Source organism: Dendrobates tinctorius, unplaced genomic scaffold (genome assembly GCF_039654945.1).
Source record: "Dendrobates tinctorius isolate UK_male_01 unplaced genomic scaffold, ASM3965494v1 ptg000182l, whole genome shotgun sequence".
NCBI lineage: Eukaryota > Metazoa > Chordata > Amphibia > Anura > Dendrobatidae > Dendrobates > Dendrobates tinctorius.
In genome coordinates this window covers 2,424,009-2,439,095 of record NW_027361849.1, presented here as the reverse complement: position 1 = coordinate 2,439,095, position 15,087 = coordinate 2,424,009, and the positions used below count along the sequence as shown (strand labels likewise).

The following is a 15,087-nucleotide window of genomic DNA, read 5'->3' as shown; positions in this document are numbered from 1 at the left end:
TTAGTTTTCCTCTCTGTCGCTCTCGTGTCTGGATGATCTATACGGCGAATCACTTTGACTCCACGATCCTCTCTTCCGTCTTTGTCTCCTGCGTCGTGGTTTCCGTTAATCACCATTTATCATCTATTGCTCGGACATGTTTAGTGCGCGCTCTGCTGCGTGTCTCGTGCCATCTACCGGTGTCATTTATTCCTTTACTTGTCCTTTATCTTCTCTGGTTGGGTTTCTTTTAGTCTTACTGCCCTGATACACTGTAACAACCCTGCATGTAAACATCCCCATGTTCTCCGGTGACCCCGACACTTCCTGAGCGGAAGTTTCCACCGAACACCGAGAATATTCTGAGAATCCACATTCACTTCCCCTTCACAAAGTCAAATATTAACCCTGCATCAGCCTCGCTCCCGGGGTCACACAATGGATCACAAGACTGGAAACCACGGACAACAGCGAGAAGTGACGTGACCGTACTAAAGGTCATGTGACTGCAGCCCCGCACTCAGGAGCGATACCTACGACTCTGCGGTGAGGAGAGTGCTGCGAGGTCACCTGTGAACAGGATGTAGATCGCTCCACGCCGTGCCTATACACATCGCTCCCGGCGTCCACGCCGTGCCTATACACATCGCTCCCGGCGTCCACGCCGTGCCTATACACATCGCTCCCGGCGTCCACGCCGTGCCTATACACATCGCTCCCGGCGTCCACGCCGTGCCTATACACATCGCTCCCGGCGTCCACGCCGTGCCTATACACATCGCTCCCGGCGTCCACGCCGTGCCTATACACATCGCTCCCGGCGTCCACGCCGTGCCTATACACATCGCTCCCGGCGTCCACGCCGTGCCTATACACATCGCTCCCGGCGTCCACGCCGTGCCTATACACATCGCTCCCGGCGTCCACGCCGTGCCTATACACATCGCTCCCGGCGTCCACGCCGTGCCTATACACATCGCTCCCGGCGTCCACGCCGTGCCTATACACATCGCTCCCGGCGTCCACGCCGTGCCTATACACATCGCTCCCGGCGTCCACGCCGTGCCTATACACATCGCTCCCGGCGTCCACGCCGTGCCTATACACATCGCTCCCGGCGTCCACGCCGTGCCTATACACATCGCTCCCGGCGTCCACGCCGTGCCTATACACATCGCTCCCGGCGTCCACGCCGTGCCTATACACATCGCTCCCGGCGTCCACGCCGTGCCTATACACATCGCTCCCGGCGTCCACGCCGTGCCTATACAATCGCTCCCGGCGTCCACGCCGTGCCTATACAATCGCTCCCAGCGTCCACGCCGTGCCTATACAATTGCTCCCAGCGTCCACATCGAGTTGGCGCGGAGCGCTCGTTAACGGCAAGAGGCGCGGGCCGGGCGCTCATAACTGACGCAGCTGGACAGATGTCCAGAGCAGTGACGCCGCCCCGGGCACTCACCTGTACTGCCACACCTTGCTGCTCACCCCCCGGGGCGGCGCTCGGTGGTTGTGGGGGCTCGGGGTCAGGTCCAGCTTGCCATCGCTATCAGACACTCTCATGAGCGGGGGGTCTCCCTGCATCCTGGGGCAGTCACTTGTCTCATGCGCAGTCTACAAGATGTCGATAGAGAGCAGCCGCAGGCTCAGCTTCTGGATGTAGGGGCGTCTCTCTCGGTCGCCGGGACGTCTCTCTCGGTCGCAGGGACGTCTCTCTCGGTCGCCGGGGCGTCTCTCTCGGTCGCCGGGGCGTCTCTCTCGGTGGCCGGGGCGTCTCTCTCGGTCGCCGGGGCGTCTCTCTCGGTGGCCGGGGCGTCTCTCTCGGTCGCCGGGGCGTCTCTCTCGGTCGCCGGGGCGTCTCTCTCGGTCGCCGGGGCGTCTCTCTCGGTCGCCGGGGCGTCTCTCTCGGTCGCCGGGGCGTCTCTCTCGGTCGCCGGGACGTCTCTCTCGGTCGCCGGGACGTCTCTCTCGGTCGTCGGGACGTCTCTCTCGGTCGCCGGGACGTCTCTCTCGGTCGCCGGGACGTCTCTCTCGGTTGTCGGGACGTCTCTCTATACAGGGGTAGGACTGTTTTCTCCCTGGGTGGGGTCTGCAGATTACAGGGGCGGCAGCTGGGGTCTATAGGAGACTCCTGCGCGTTATACCGGGGGCAGGGCTGTCTGTGAGGTCTCTCAGGATGCACGGGCGGCTCCGCTCTCTCCGTCACCAGCTCCCGGCGCTGCTCCCCACTTTCTCCATGGCGCCCCCGCACTCTTCCCTCTGCAGGGCGAGAAGGCTTCCGTCACTTCCGGGTTGCGAACGACGTCGTCACGCACACTTCCGGGAGCGCCATGTTGCTTCCTGGAAACTGCCTGAAAGGGGGCGGGTCACGTGACTGGATTATTTGCCTCCTAGTTGAATGAGACTTCACGGAAGGCTTTATAGATACAGCCGGCACTGGGAGGAGACACGGCCGGCACTGGGAGGAGACACGGCCGGCACTGGGCGGGGACACGGCCGGCACTGGGAGGAGACACGGCCGGCACTGGGCGGGGACACGGCCGACACTGGGAGGAGACACGGCCGGCACTGGGAGGAGACACGGCCGGCACTGGGAGGAGACACGGCCGGCACTGGGCGGGGACACGGCCGGCACTGGGAGGAGACACGGCCGGCACTGGGCGGGGACACGGCCGGCACTGGGAGGAGACACGGCCGGCACTGGGAGGAGACACGGCCGGCACTGGGAGGAGACACGGCCGCCACTGGGAGGAGACACGGCCGGCACTGGGAGGAGACACGGCCGGCACAGGGCGGGGACACGGCCGGCACTGGGAGGAGACACGGCCGGCACTGGGAGGAGACACGGCCGGCACTGGGAGGGGACACGGCCGGCACTGGGAGGAGACACGGCCGGCACTGGGAGGAGACACGGCCGGCACTGGGAGGAGACACGGCCGGCACTGGGAGGAGACACGGCCGGCACTGGGAGGAGACACGGCCGGCACTGGGAGGGGACACGGCCGGCACTGGGAGGAGACACGGCCGGCACTGGGAGGAGACACGGCCGGCACTGGGAGGGGACACGGCCGACACTGGGAGGGGACACGGCCGGCACTGGGAGGAGACACGGCCGGCACTGGGAGGAGACACGGCCGGCACTGGGAGGAGACACGGCCGGGACAGGGAGGAGACACGGCCGGCACTGGGAGGAGACACGGCCGGCACTGGGAGGAGACACGGCCGGCACTGGGAGGAGACACGGCCGGCACTGGGAGGGGACACGGCCGGCACTGGGAGGGGACACGGCCGGCACTGGGAGGAGACACGGCCGGCACTGGGAGGAGACACGGCCGGCACTGGGAGGAGACACGGCCGGCACTGGGAGGGGACACGGCCGACACTGGGAGGGGACACGGCCGGCACTGGGAGGAGACACGGCCGGCACTGGGAGGGGACACGGCCGACACTGGATCACGGAGTGAACTACTTATACGATGGACTACTTGCTAGAGATGGGGTGCACCTTACGAAGACTGGAAAGCAGGTATTTGGAAGTCGCCTTGCTACACTTGTAAGGAGAGCTTTAAACTAGAACAACATGGGAAGGGAAGCAAAAGACCAGAAAAAGCCATACACCTGACAAATGCTATTGAGAACTCTGCTATTAGAAGTGGAAAGGAAGAACAAAGACGAAAGAATCTAATTAATAAAAATATTGGAGAAAGAGAAACCAATCACAAACTAAAATGTTTCTATACTAATGCACAAAGCATGGGCAACAAACAAGGAGAATTGGAACTACTAACACAGGAAAAGAAATATGATGTCATTGGAATCACTGAAACTTGGTGGGACAATACACATGATTGGAATACAAGACTAGAAGGATACAACTTATTTGCAAGAAACAGACTTGATAAACGAGGAGGGGGTGTTGCATTGTATGTTAGAAACACGTATATCTGCACAGAGATTGAAGCTTCAGAGACTGGGAGTTCTGTGGAAACTGTTTGGGTAAGAATACAAGGACAGAACAATGGAAAGGACACCATTGTAGGCATTTACTACAGGCCGCCTGTGCAACCTGAAGCTATGGATGAACTCTTTATGCATCAAATGGCCAAGTTCTCCAAAAAATATGACATAGTTGTCATGGGAGATTTCAACTATCCAGACATTTGTTGGGAATCTCTCTCAGGCAAAACTAACAGGTCAAGGAAATTCTTATCCTCTCTTGCTGACAACTTTATCTTCCAAAAGGTAAGGGAGAAAACAAGGGGAACTGCTACTTTGGATCTAATCCTTATAAACAGGGAGGAAATGGTTGAGGAGGTAAAAGTGGCTGGGACCCTAGGAGGTAGCGACCATGCTATTTTAGAATTTTGGATAACTAGAGGCGGAAGACCTGTGAAGACTCAGACGTCAAGGTTAGATTTCAGAAAGGCAGATTTTAAGGGATTCAGAAAGAGAATTGGAGGGATCCAATGGCTGGATATCCTTAAAGACAAAAATGTCCAGGAAGGATGGGAAATCTTGAAAAATGAAATTCTCAAAGCACAGTTGTTAACAATTCCGAAAAGAGGGAAGAATAGGAAGCAGTTAAGGAAACCAGGATGGATGAACACAGAACTTAAGCACATGCTAAAAAGGAAGAAAAAAATGTTTATAAAATGGAAAGAGGGAGGCATATCTAAAGAAGAATATAATGCTGTCTGCAGAACCTGCAGGGCACAAATCAGATTAGCTAAAGCTGAAAATGAATTGAGGCTTGCAAGAGATGTCAAAAGCAATAATAAAGGATTTTGGGGATATGTCAAAAGTAAAAGAAAAGTCAAAGATGCCATAGGATTTTTACAGGATGAAAATGATGAAATGGTAAGACAGGATGTTGAGAAGGCTGAACTTTTAAATTCCTATTTTGCATCTGTTTTCTCTCAGAAAGGAAATGTAACATCAACTGTTATTCACTGTCCTATTAAGGGAATAGAAGAATCCAGGATATCTATAAACAGAAAGATAGTGAGGAAACACTTAGCTAGCCTAAATGAATTCAAGTCTCCAGGTCCAGATGAATTACACCCCAGAGTACTGAAGGAGATAGCAGAAGAAATTTTTGAACCCCTCTCTATAATCTTTGAAAATTCTTGGAGAACAGGAGAAGTGCCAGAAGACTGGAGAAGAGCAAATGTTGTTCCTATCTTCAAAAAGGGGAAGAAGGTGGACCCAGGTAACTATAGGCCGGTGAGTCTGACTTCTATACCAGGAAAGATCTTTGAACAAATTATTAAACAACATGTATGTCAATACCTGGATAAGAATGAAGTGATTAAACAGAGTCAGCATGGGTTTGTAACTAATAAGTCATGTCAGACTAACTTAATTTCCTTCTATGACGGTATCACTGATTGGGTGGATCAAGGAAATGCTGTAGATATAGTATATCTTGACTTCAGCAAAGCATTTGACAAAGTCTCTCGTACAATCCTTATTGAAAAAATGATTAAGTATGGAATGGACAAGGCAACTGTTAGGTGGATTCATAACTGGCTTAGTGATCGGACCCAAAGAGTGGTCGTAAATGGCTGCACATCCAGTTGGAAGAATGTCTCAAGTGGGGTACCACAGGGCTCTGTCCTGGGCCCTGTATTGTTCAACATCTTTATCAACGATTTAGATGAAGGAATTGAGGGTAAACTGATTAAATTTGCTGATGACACAAAGCTAGGAGGGATAGCTAATACTAGAGAAGAGAGAGAGAGGATTCAAAAAGATTTAAATAAACTGGAGAAGTGGGCAGCAACTAACAGAATGGTTTTTAACAGGGAGAAATGCAAAGTACTACATCTGGGCAATAAAAATGGAAAAAGCATATATAGAATGGGAGGAATAGGGCTAAGTGACAGCACATGTGAAAAAGACTTGGGTATACTAATAGATCACAGACTGAATATGAGTCAACAGTGTGATGCAGCAGCAAAAAAGGCAAATGCAATTCTAGGATGTATTAACAGAAGCATACAGTCTAGATCACGTGAAGTCATTATTTCCCTCTACTCCTCTTTGGTCAGACCTCATCTGGAATATTGTGTCCAGTTTTGGGCACCACATTTTAAAAAAGACATCAACAAACTGGAGCAAGTTCAGAAAAGAGCGACCAGAATGGTGACCGGTCTGCAAACCCTGTCTTATGAGGAAAGGTTGCAGGATTTGGGAATGTTTAGTTTGCAAAAGAGAAGACTGAGAGGAGACTTAATAGCTGTCTACAAATATCTAAAGGGCTGTCACATTGTAGAAGGATCAACTTTATTCTCATTTGCACAAGGAAAGACTAGAAGCAATGGGATGAAACTGAATGGGAGGAGACACAGATTAGATATTAGAAAAAACTTTTTGACAGTTAGAGTGATCAATGAGTGGAACAGGCTGCCACGAGAAGTGGTGAGTTCTCCTTCAATGGAAGTCTTCAAACAGAGGCTGGACAGACATCTGACTGGGATGATTTAGCGAATCCTGCTTTGAGCAGGGGGTTGGACCAGATGGCCCAGGAGGTCCCTTCCAACTCTACGATTCTATGATTCTATGACACTGGGAGGGGACACGGCCGGCACTGGGAGGAGACACGGCCGGCACTGGGAGGAGACACGGCCGGCACTGGGAGGAGACACGGCCGGCACTGGGAGGAGACACGGCCGGGACAGGGAGGAGACACGGCCGGCACTGGGAGGAGACACGGCCGGCACTGGGAGGAGACACGGCCGGCACTGGGAGGAGACACGGCCGGCACTGGGAGGGGACACGGCCGGCACTGGGAGGGGACACGGCCGGCACTGGGAGGAGACACGGCCGGCACTGGGAGGAGACACGGCCGGCACTGGGAGGAGACACGGCCGGCACTGGGAGGGGACACGGCCGGCACTGGGAGGAGACACGGCCGGGACAGGGAGGAGACACGGCCGGCACTGGGAGGAGACACGGCCGGCACTGGGAGGGGACACGGCCGGCACTGGGAGGGGACACGGCCGGCACTGGGAGGAGACACGGCCGGCACTGGGAGGAGACACGGCCGGCACAGGGCGGAGACACGGCCGGCACTGGGAGGAGACACGGCCGGCACTGGGAGGAGACACGGCCGGCACAGGGCGGAGACACGGCCGGCACTGGGAGGAGACACGGCCGGCACTGGGAGGAGACACGGCCGGCACTGGGAGGAGACACGGCCGGCACAGGGCGGGGACACGGCCGCCACTGGGAGGAGACACGGACGGCACTGGGAGGAGACACGGCCGGCACAGGGCGGGGACACGGCCGCCACTGGGAGGGGACACGGCCGGCACTGGGAGGAGACACGGCCGGCACAGGGCGGGGACACGGCCGCCACTGGGAGGAGACACGGCCGGCACTGGGAGGAGACACGGCCGGCACAGGGCGGGTACACGGCCGGCACTGGGAGGAGACACGGCCGGCACTGGGAGGAGACACGGCCGCCACTGGGAGGAGACACGGCCGGCACTGGGAAGGGACACGGCCGGCACTGGGAGGAGACACGGCCGGCACTGGGAGGAGACACGGCCGGCACAGGGCGGAGACACGGCCGGCACAGGGCGGGGACACGGCCGCCACTGGGAGGGGACACGGCCGGCACAGGGCGGAGACACGGCCGGCACAGGGAGGGGACACGGCCGGCACTGGGAGGAGACACGGCCGGCACTGGGAGGAGACACGGCCGACACTGGGAGGAGACACGGCCGACACTGGGAGGAGACACGGCCGGGACAGGGAGGAGACACGGCCGGCACTGGGAGGGGACACGGCCGGCACTGGGAGGAGACACGGCCGGCACTGGGAGGAGACACGGCCGACACTGGGAGGAGACACGGCCGGGACAGGGAGGAGACACGGCCGGCACTGGGAGGAGACACGGCCGGCACTGGGAGGGGACACGGCCGGCACTGGGAGGGGACACGGCCGGCACTGGGAGGGGACACGGCCGGCACAGGGCGGGGACACGGCCGGCACAGGGCGGGGACACGGCCGGCACTGGGAGGGGACACGGCCGGCACTGGGAGGAGACACGGCCGGCACTGGGAGGAGACACGGCCGGCACAGGGCGGAGACACGGCCGGCACAGGGCGGAGACACGGCCGGCACTGGGAGGGGACACGGCCGGCACTGGGAGGGGACACGGCCGGCACTGGGAGGAGACACGGCCGGCACTGGGAGGGGACACGGCCGGCACTGGGAGGGGACACGGCCGGCACTGGGAGGAGACACGGCCGGCACTGGGAGGAGACACGGCCGGCACTGGGAGGGGACACGGCCGGCACTGGGAGGAGACACGGCCGGGACAGGGAGGAGACACGGCCGGCACTGGGAGGAGACACGGCCGGCACTGGGAGGGGACACGGCCGGCACTGGGAGGGGACACGGCCGGCACTGGGAGGAGACACGGCCGGCACTGGGAGGAGACACGGCCGGCACAGGGCGGAGACACGGCCGGCACTGGGAGGAGACACGGCCGGCACTGGGAGGAGACACGGCCGGCACAGGGCGGAGACACGGCCGGCACTGGGAGGAGACACGGCCGGCACTGGGAGGAGACACGGCCGGCACTGGGAGGAGACACGGCCGGCACAGGGCGGGGACACGGCCGCCACTGGGAGGAGACACGGACGGCACTGGGAGGAGACACGGCCGGCACAGGGCGGGGACACGGCCGCCACTGGGAGGGGACACGGCCGGCACTGGGAGGAGACACGGCCGGCACAGGGCGGGGACACGGCCGCCACTGGGAGGAGACACGGCCGGCACTGGGAGGAGACACGGCCGGCACAGGGCGGGTACACGGCCGGCACTGGGAGGAGACACGGCCGGCACTGGGAGGAGACACGGCCGCCACTGGGAGGAGACACGGCCGGCACTGGGAAGGGACACGGCCGGCACTGGGAGGAGACACGGCCGGCACTGGGAGGAGACACGGCCGGCACAGGGCGGAGACACGGCCGGCACAGGGCGGGGACACGGCCGCCACTGGGAGGGGACACGGCCGGCACAGGGCGGAGACACGGCCGGCACAGGGAGGGGACACGGCCGGCACTGGGAGGAGACACGGCCGGCACTGGGAGGAGACACGGCCGACACTGGGAGGAGACACGGCCGACACTGGGAGGAGACACGGCCGGGACAGGGAGGAGACACGGCTGGCACTGGGAGGGGACACGGCCGGCACTGGGAGGAGACACGGCCGGCACTGGGAGGAGACACGGCCGACACTGGGAGGAGACACGGCCGGGACAGGGAGGAGACACGGCCGGCACTGGGAGGAGACACGGCCGGCACTGGGAGGGGACACGGCCGGCACTGGGAGGGGACACGGCCGGCACTGGGAGGGGACACGGCCGGCACAGGGCGGGGACACGGCCGGCACAGGGCGGGGACACGGCCGGCACTGGGAGGGGACACGGCCGGCACTGGGAGGAGACACGGCCGGCACTGGGAGGAGACACGGCCGGCACAGGGCGGAGACACGGCTGGCACTGGGAGGAGACACGGCCGGCACAGGGCGGAGACACGGCCGGCACTGGGAGGAGACACGGCCGGCACTGGGAGGAGACACGGCCGGCACAGGGCGGGGACACGGCCGCCACTGGGAGGAGACACGGACGGCACTGGGAGGAGACACGGCCGGCACAGGGCGGGGACACGGCCGCCACTGGGAGGGGACACGGCCGGCACTGGGAGGGGACACGGCCGGCACTGGGAGGAGACACACACTGGGAGGAGACACGGCCGACACTGGGAGGAGACACGGCCGGCACTGGGAGGAGACACGGCCGGCACTGGGAGGAGACACGGCCGACACTGGGAGGAGACACGGCCGGCACTGGGAGGAGACACGGCCGGCACTGGGAGGAGACACGGCCGGCACTGGGAGGAGACACGGCCGGCACTGGGAGGAGACACGGCCGGCACTGGGAGGAGACACGGCCGCCACTGGGAGGAGACACGGCCGGCACTGGGAGGAGACACAGCCGGCACTGTAGTGATGGGTAAAATGCGTTTTTTTGGTGAGCCGGGTCTTTTGGCTCCGAAAACGGCTCTTCATTTCCTATTACCTTTGGCTTTAAATTTGAAGCCAAATTCTGGTATGTGTTAACCCATGATTGTATACCTTTTAGTAAAAATCTACACATGTGCCAATTTATGACATAAAACAGAATAGTTTCCAGAATAACCAGATTTTATATTTGCTGTAAAAACTTTAACAAATACAAAATGAACATGCAAAATAGCAACAAGATCCTAATTATCAGTGCCACATTTTAAAGCTACCTTCACACTTCGCAAGTTCGCTGTGGGCTGTCTGCTGCAAACAGTCTGCAGCAAAACTGCAGTGTCACATGTCGCATCTGCATCCAGGCGGATTTAGATAAGGAATTTGTGCCGTTGTGGGTCGGGCGGTGACAGCACGGAGCTGTGCGATCGGTCCCCGGAGGCCAATCACGGAGTTCTGTGCGCATGTCATGCGTGCGCACAGAACTGCCTGTCGCATCTCCGGCCCCGCCCCCTGAGGCAGGGGCATAAGAGAAAGTCTTAGTTACTCACCGGTTAACGGTATTTTTCGGAGTCCATGACAGCACCACCTGAGAGAGGGGATCCGCCCTTCAGGAACAGGAAACCTACAGATACAAAAGGGCGGCACCTCTCCCACGCATCAGTTGGATTACAGAGCACAGAGGACCACAATGGTTAATAGCATAACTTATATACAATACTATACACGACTATTTAAATTACCCGTGTACGTATAAGAGGAAGGAGTGCACACCCAAAATAGACTAAAAGGGAGGGAATATACGGGTGCTGTCATGGACTCCGAAAAATACCGTTAACCGGTGAGTAACTAAGACTTTATTCGGTCGTCCATGACAGCACCACCTGAGAGAATTACAGAGAGTAATAACTACTTTAGGGAGGGACTACAGCCTGCAGCACCCTTATACCAAAAGAGAGGTCTGTGGAAGCACCCAGGTCTAGCCTATAATGACTATAAAAGGTGCTCGGAGAGGACCAAGTAGCCGCCTTACATATCTGGTCGATGGAGACTTCTGATCTCTCGGCTCACGAGGTCGCCATGGCTCTGGTGGAATGCGCCCTCAGCTTCCCAGGTGGAGACCTGCCTTTTGAAGTGTATGCTACAGAAATTGCTTCTCTAATCCACCTGGCTAGTGTATTTTTTGACACTCTACAACCTTTCCTAGGGCCTTGGTGGGAAATAAATAGGGCATTATCTTTCTTCCAAGGATCGGTAGCTGCCAGATATTCTATGAGGCAATTCCTAACATCCAGGGTATGTAGTTTTTCTTCCTTCTCATTAGCTGGATTAGGGAGGAAGGATGGAAGGACTATTTCCTGAGTCCTATGAAAGTTAGAAACCACTTTAGGTAAGTACGCCGGATCAGGTCTGAGTATTACCCGTCCTAACCTGTATATAAGGAGGACGCCTAAATAATGCCTGGATGTCGCTTACTCTGCGAGCTGAGGTTAGAGCTACCAGGAAGGCTACTTTGAGGGACAGATTTTTAATGGAAGCTGATGAAATAGGTTCGAATGGAGCTTCCGTCATGGCCGTAAGGACTAGATTCAAGTCCCATGGCATGAATCTATCCTTCACTACTGGCCTGGACCTACCTGCTGCCTTAATGAACCTACGGATCCAGTAATTACCTGCGATGTTGCAGCTAAAGAGAGCCCCCAAAGCTGATACTTGTACTTTAAGAGTACTAGTGGAAAGTCCCATATCCAGACCTTTCTGAAGAAACTCTAAGATCTGATTTATTGGAGTTGAACCCCCAGCAACTATTTCAGAGCGCTGCAGGAACTTCTTCCAAATTCTAGCATAGATCTTGGTAGTAATGGCCTTCCTATTCTTAAGTAGGGTGTTAATCAAGTCTGGGGAGAAGTCTTTTTCTTTTAAGAGTGCCCGCTCAAACTCCACGCCGTCAGATGTAGGCCAGCCACCTGAGGGTGGAAGACTGGGCCGTGGGATAGGAGATCCGGGATGTCCGGAAGAACCCAAGGATTGGACACCGACATGGTCCTGAGGCATGAGAACCATGCCCTCCTGGGCAAAAATGGAGCAATGACTATGACCCTTGCTCTGTCTCTCTTGATCTTTCTCAACACCAAGGGTAGTAGCGATAGGGGAGGGAAGGCGTATGCTAGCCTGAAGTCCCGCTTTATCAGAAAGGCATCTACCGCCAGGGGGTTCTCTCTGGGATTTTGGGAGCAGAATAGTCTTAATTTCCTTGGTGGCGAAGAGATCTACCTCTGGCTGTCTCCATTTTTGTATAATCAGGTCGAAGATTGAATTGTTTAGGGACCATTCTCCTTGTTTTAGTAGGTTGCGGCATTTATGTCAACAGGACAAGGGATTCCCAGCCAGTCTCCCATGTCGGTACTGGCCCGGCCTCAAGCTGCTTAACGGCTGCGCTCTGACGAGGGCATGCACATTCAGCTTAGAATGGCTGTTCTGCTAGTTGGAACAACCGTTCTGCCACATTCCTCAGGGGTTTGGAACGAGTCCCACCTTGGTGGTTGACATAAGCCACTGTGACCTGATTGTCGGAGAACACCCGCACATGATGGCCCTGCAGATACATAAGTAACTTCTTAGCTGCCTGCTCTACTGCTGTCAGTTCTTTTCAAATTAGATGACATTTTTATCTGGTGATGGTCCCATAGGCCCTGGACTAGGACTTCACCCATATGAGCCCCCCAACCGGAAGGGCTAGCATCCGTAGTGACTATGGGGGATATGTCACACTCCCAGGGAACCCCTCTGGACAAATTATCCTTTTCTAGCCACCACTCTAGGGACTCCCTTGTGCTTCGGGACAAGGTTAGCTGGCCCTCCAAGTAACCTCCAAGGATTTTTTGATGCAGTAAGACCTCCCCTGTAGTGTTCTTAAATGAAACTGGGCCCACTGGACCACTGGATACAGGAGGAAAAGGGAACCCAGAAGGGACATGGCTTTCCTGAGGGACATGGTGGGGTTATTGGCAGCGTTTAGGATCTGATAGTGTAGGCGAACAAGCTTCTCCGGAGGCAGCCTGTTTCTCAATCTAGAATCAGGCCTAAAAATTGCTGAATTCTCATCGGCTGTAACCGAGATTTTTTGATATTAAGCAGCCAACCTAACCGCTCTAGGGCCGACATTGCCCTCTGTAGCTGTTCCTTACAATGTTTTGCCGTTTTCCCTATAATCAGGAAGTCATCTAAGTAGGGGACTACTAGAATGTTAGATTCACGTAGATGGGCCATAACTTCCTTCCACTACTTTAGTAAACACCCGGGGAGCGACTGCCACCCCAAAGGGGAGGGCCGCATATTGGAAATGTTCAACTGACCCATTTAACTGAACCGCTACTCTGAGGAAGCGCTGATGGGCTGTATGAATGGGTATATGGTAGTATGCATCTTTTAAATCTAACACCACCATAAAGCAGTTTTGAAACAACAACTTTATTGTTGAATTGATTGTTTCCATTTTGAACGGCCGTATAACCAAGAAATCGTTTGAGGGACTTGAGATTAATTATAGTCCTAAAGGAGCCGTCTGGCTTGCGGACCAGGAACAGAGGGGAGTAGAAACCTTTCCCCCTTTCTCCCTCTGGAACCATAGTCAGGACTTTCTTGTGGCAAAGCTCATGAACCTCGGCCTCCAGGGCAGCTTGTTCTGATGTGGAAGACCTGAGAGGGGTGACCTTAAATCGATCTAGGGGAACCCGGGTGAACTCTAGTCGTAAACCCGCAGCTATCACCCCCAGTATCCAGTTGCTGCTAGAGATCAGCGACCAGGCTGGGTAGAAGGCAGCTAGTCTCCCCCCACAGCATCTAGTCATTGGGGCGGTTTTTTAGTGTCACGTGCTGGACCTTCCTGGCGCCCCCCTCCTCCGAACATAAAACCTGTACCTCTCCTTTTGTCGTCCCATCTGCCCTGATCTCTGGACGGCCTTCTATGGAAATATCCTTTCCTGGTGAAGGGGCGTCTATAAGAAGGATTCGAGAGGCTGGGGAACTTCTTTTTATCGTTCCCGGCTTTCTCTAAAAGTTCGTCCAGGACGGGGCCAAACAGATATTCCCCTCATATGGAATGGAGCAGAGTCGTGACCTGGCCTGGATATCTACTGGCCAGCATTTTAACCAGAGGGCCCTTCGAGCTGCGTTTGATAACCCAGCTGATCTAGCCGCCATCCTTGCCGAGTCTGCTGAGGCATCAGCCAAGAAAGCCGCAGCACTCTGGATGATCGGTAGAGTTTTCCGACTGGATGCTCTTGGGGCTCCGTCCTTCAGATGGGAATCTAGTTGATCTAGCCAGACCATCACGGATCTGGCTATACAAGTGGCAGCTATCGCTGGTCTTAGGGAGCCTGCTGACATCTCCCATGTTCCCTTTAGAAAGGAATTCCGCTTTTTTATCCAGCGGGTCTTTTAAGGAGGCCATATCATCGAACGGTATGGAGGACTTTTTGGAGGCTTTGGCTACTGCCGCGTCCAGCTTAGGGGCCTTATCCCATCTGTTTACCACTGGGTCATCAAATGGGTACCTCCGTTTGAAGGCAGGTGGTAAGGAGCCCCTTTTTTCGGGTCTCTTCCATTCCCTTTCTATCAGGCTCTGGACCTTATCATTTAATGGAAAAAGCTTTGTGTTTCCTGGGATCTAGAGCTCCGAACATTACCTGTGCCGAAAGCTCTGGCTTTGAGTCTGCTACTGCCATGGTGGACCTTATTGCTTTAACTAGCTTGTCCATCTGGTCTAATGGGAAGCAGAATCGGCTTGAGTCTTCATCCGAAGAGGATGAAGTGGAGGCCGGGGAATCCGAGGAGTAATTGTTCCTAGGGGCAGCTGAGGACTCCGACCCTGAGAAACTAAATTCTCTCCCCCTAGAAGAGTCCCTTTTAGATAGGGCTTTCATCTCTGTCCCTGTAAGGATGGGGGAGAGTGCAAGAGCCTGTCAGTCTATGCCTGGGCCCCCGTCCCTTTCCAACCCCTACCGTCTGTCGCACACATGGCTGACATAGTCTTTTGGGGTGGCCGTCTGGTAAGGGGCAACTACAGAGCGCAC

General features: G+C 56.5%; 1 protein-coding gene across 2 annotated transcripts in view; it reads right to left on the bottom strand.

Annotated features, from left to right (window-relative positions):
- The window catches only part of OSBPL11 (oxysterol binding protein like 11), a 73,152-nt gene extending 71,355 nt beyond the window's left edge, over positions 1 to 1,797 (bottom strand). For both annotated transcript variants that reach the window (XR_012221455.1, XM_073551917.1), the window contains exon 1: positions 1,442 to 1,797. Coding sequence is in view for 1 of the 2 variants with exons in the window: in XM_073551917.1 (XP_073408018.1) it covers positions 1,442 to 1,563 (122 nt within the window). In the remaining variant the exon portion in view is untranslated. The remainder of the gene's footprint in view (positions 1 to 1,441) is intronic.
- Between the last annotated feature and the right edge of the window lie 13,290 nt (positions 1,798 to 15,087).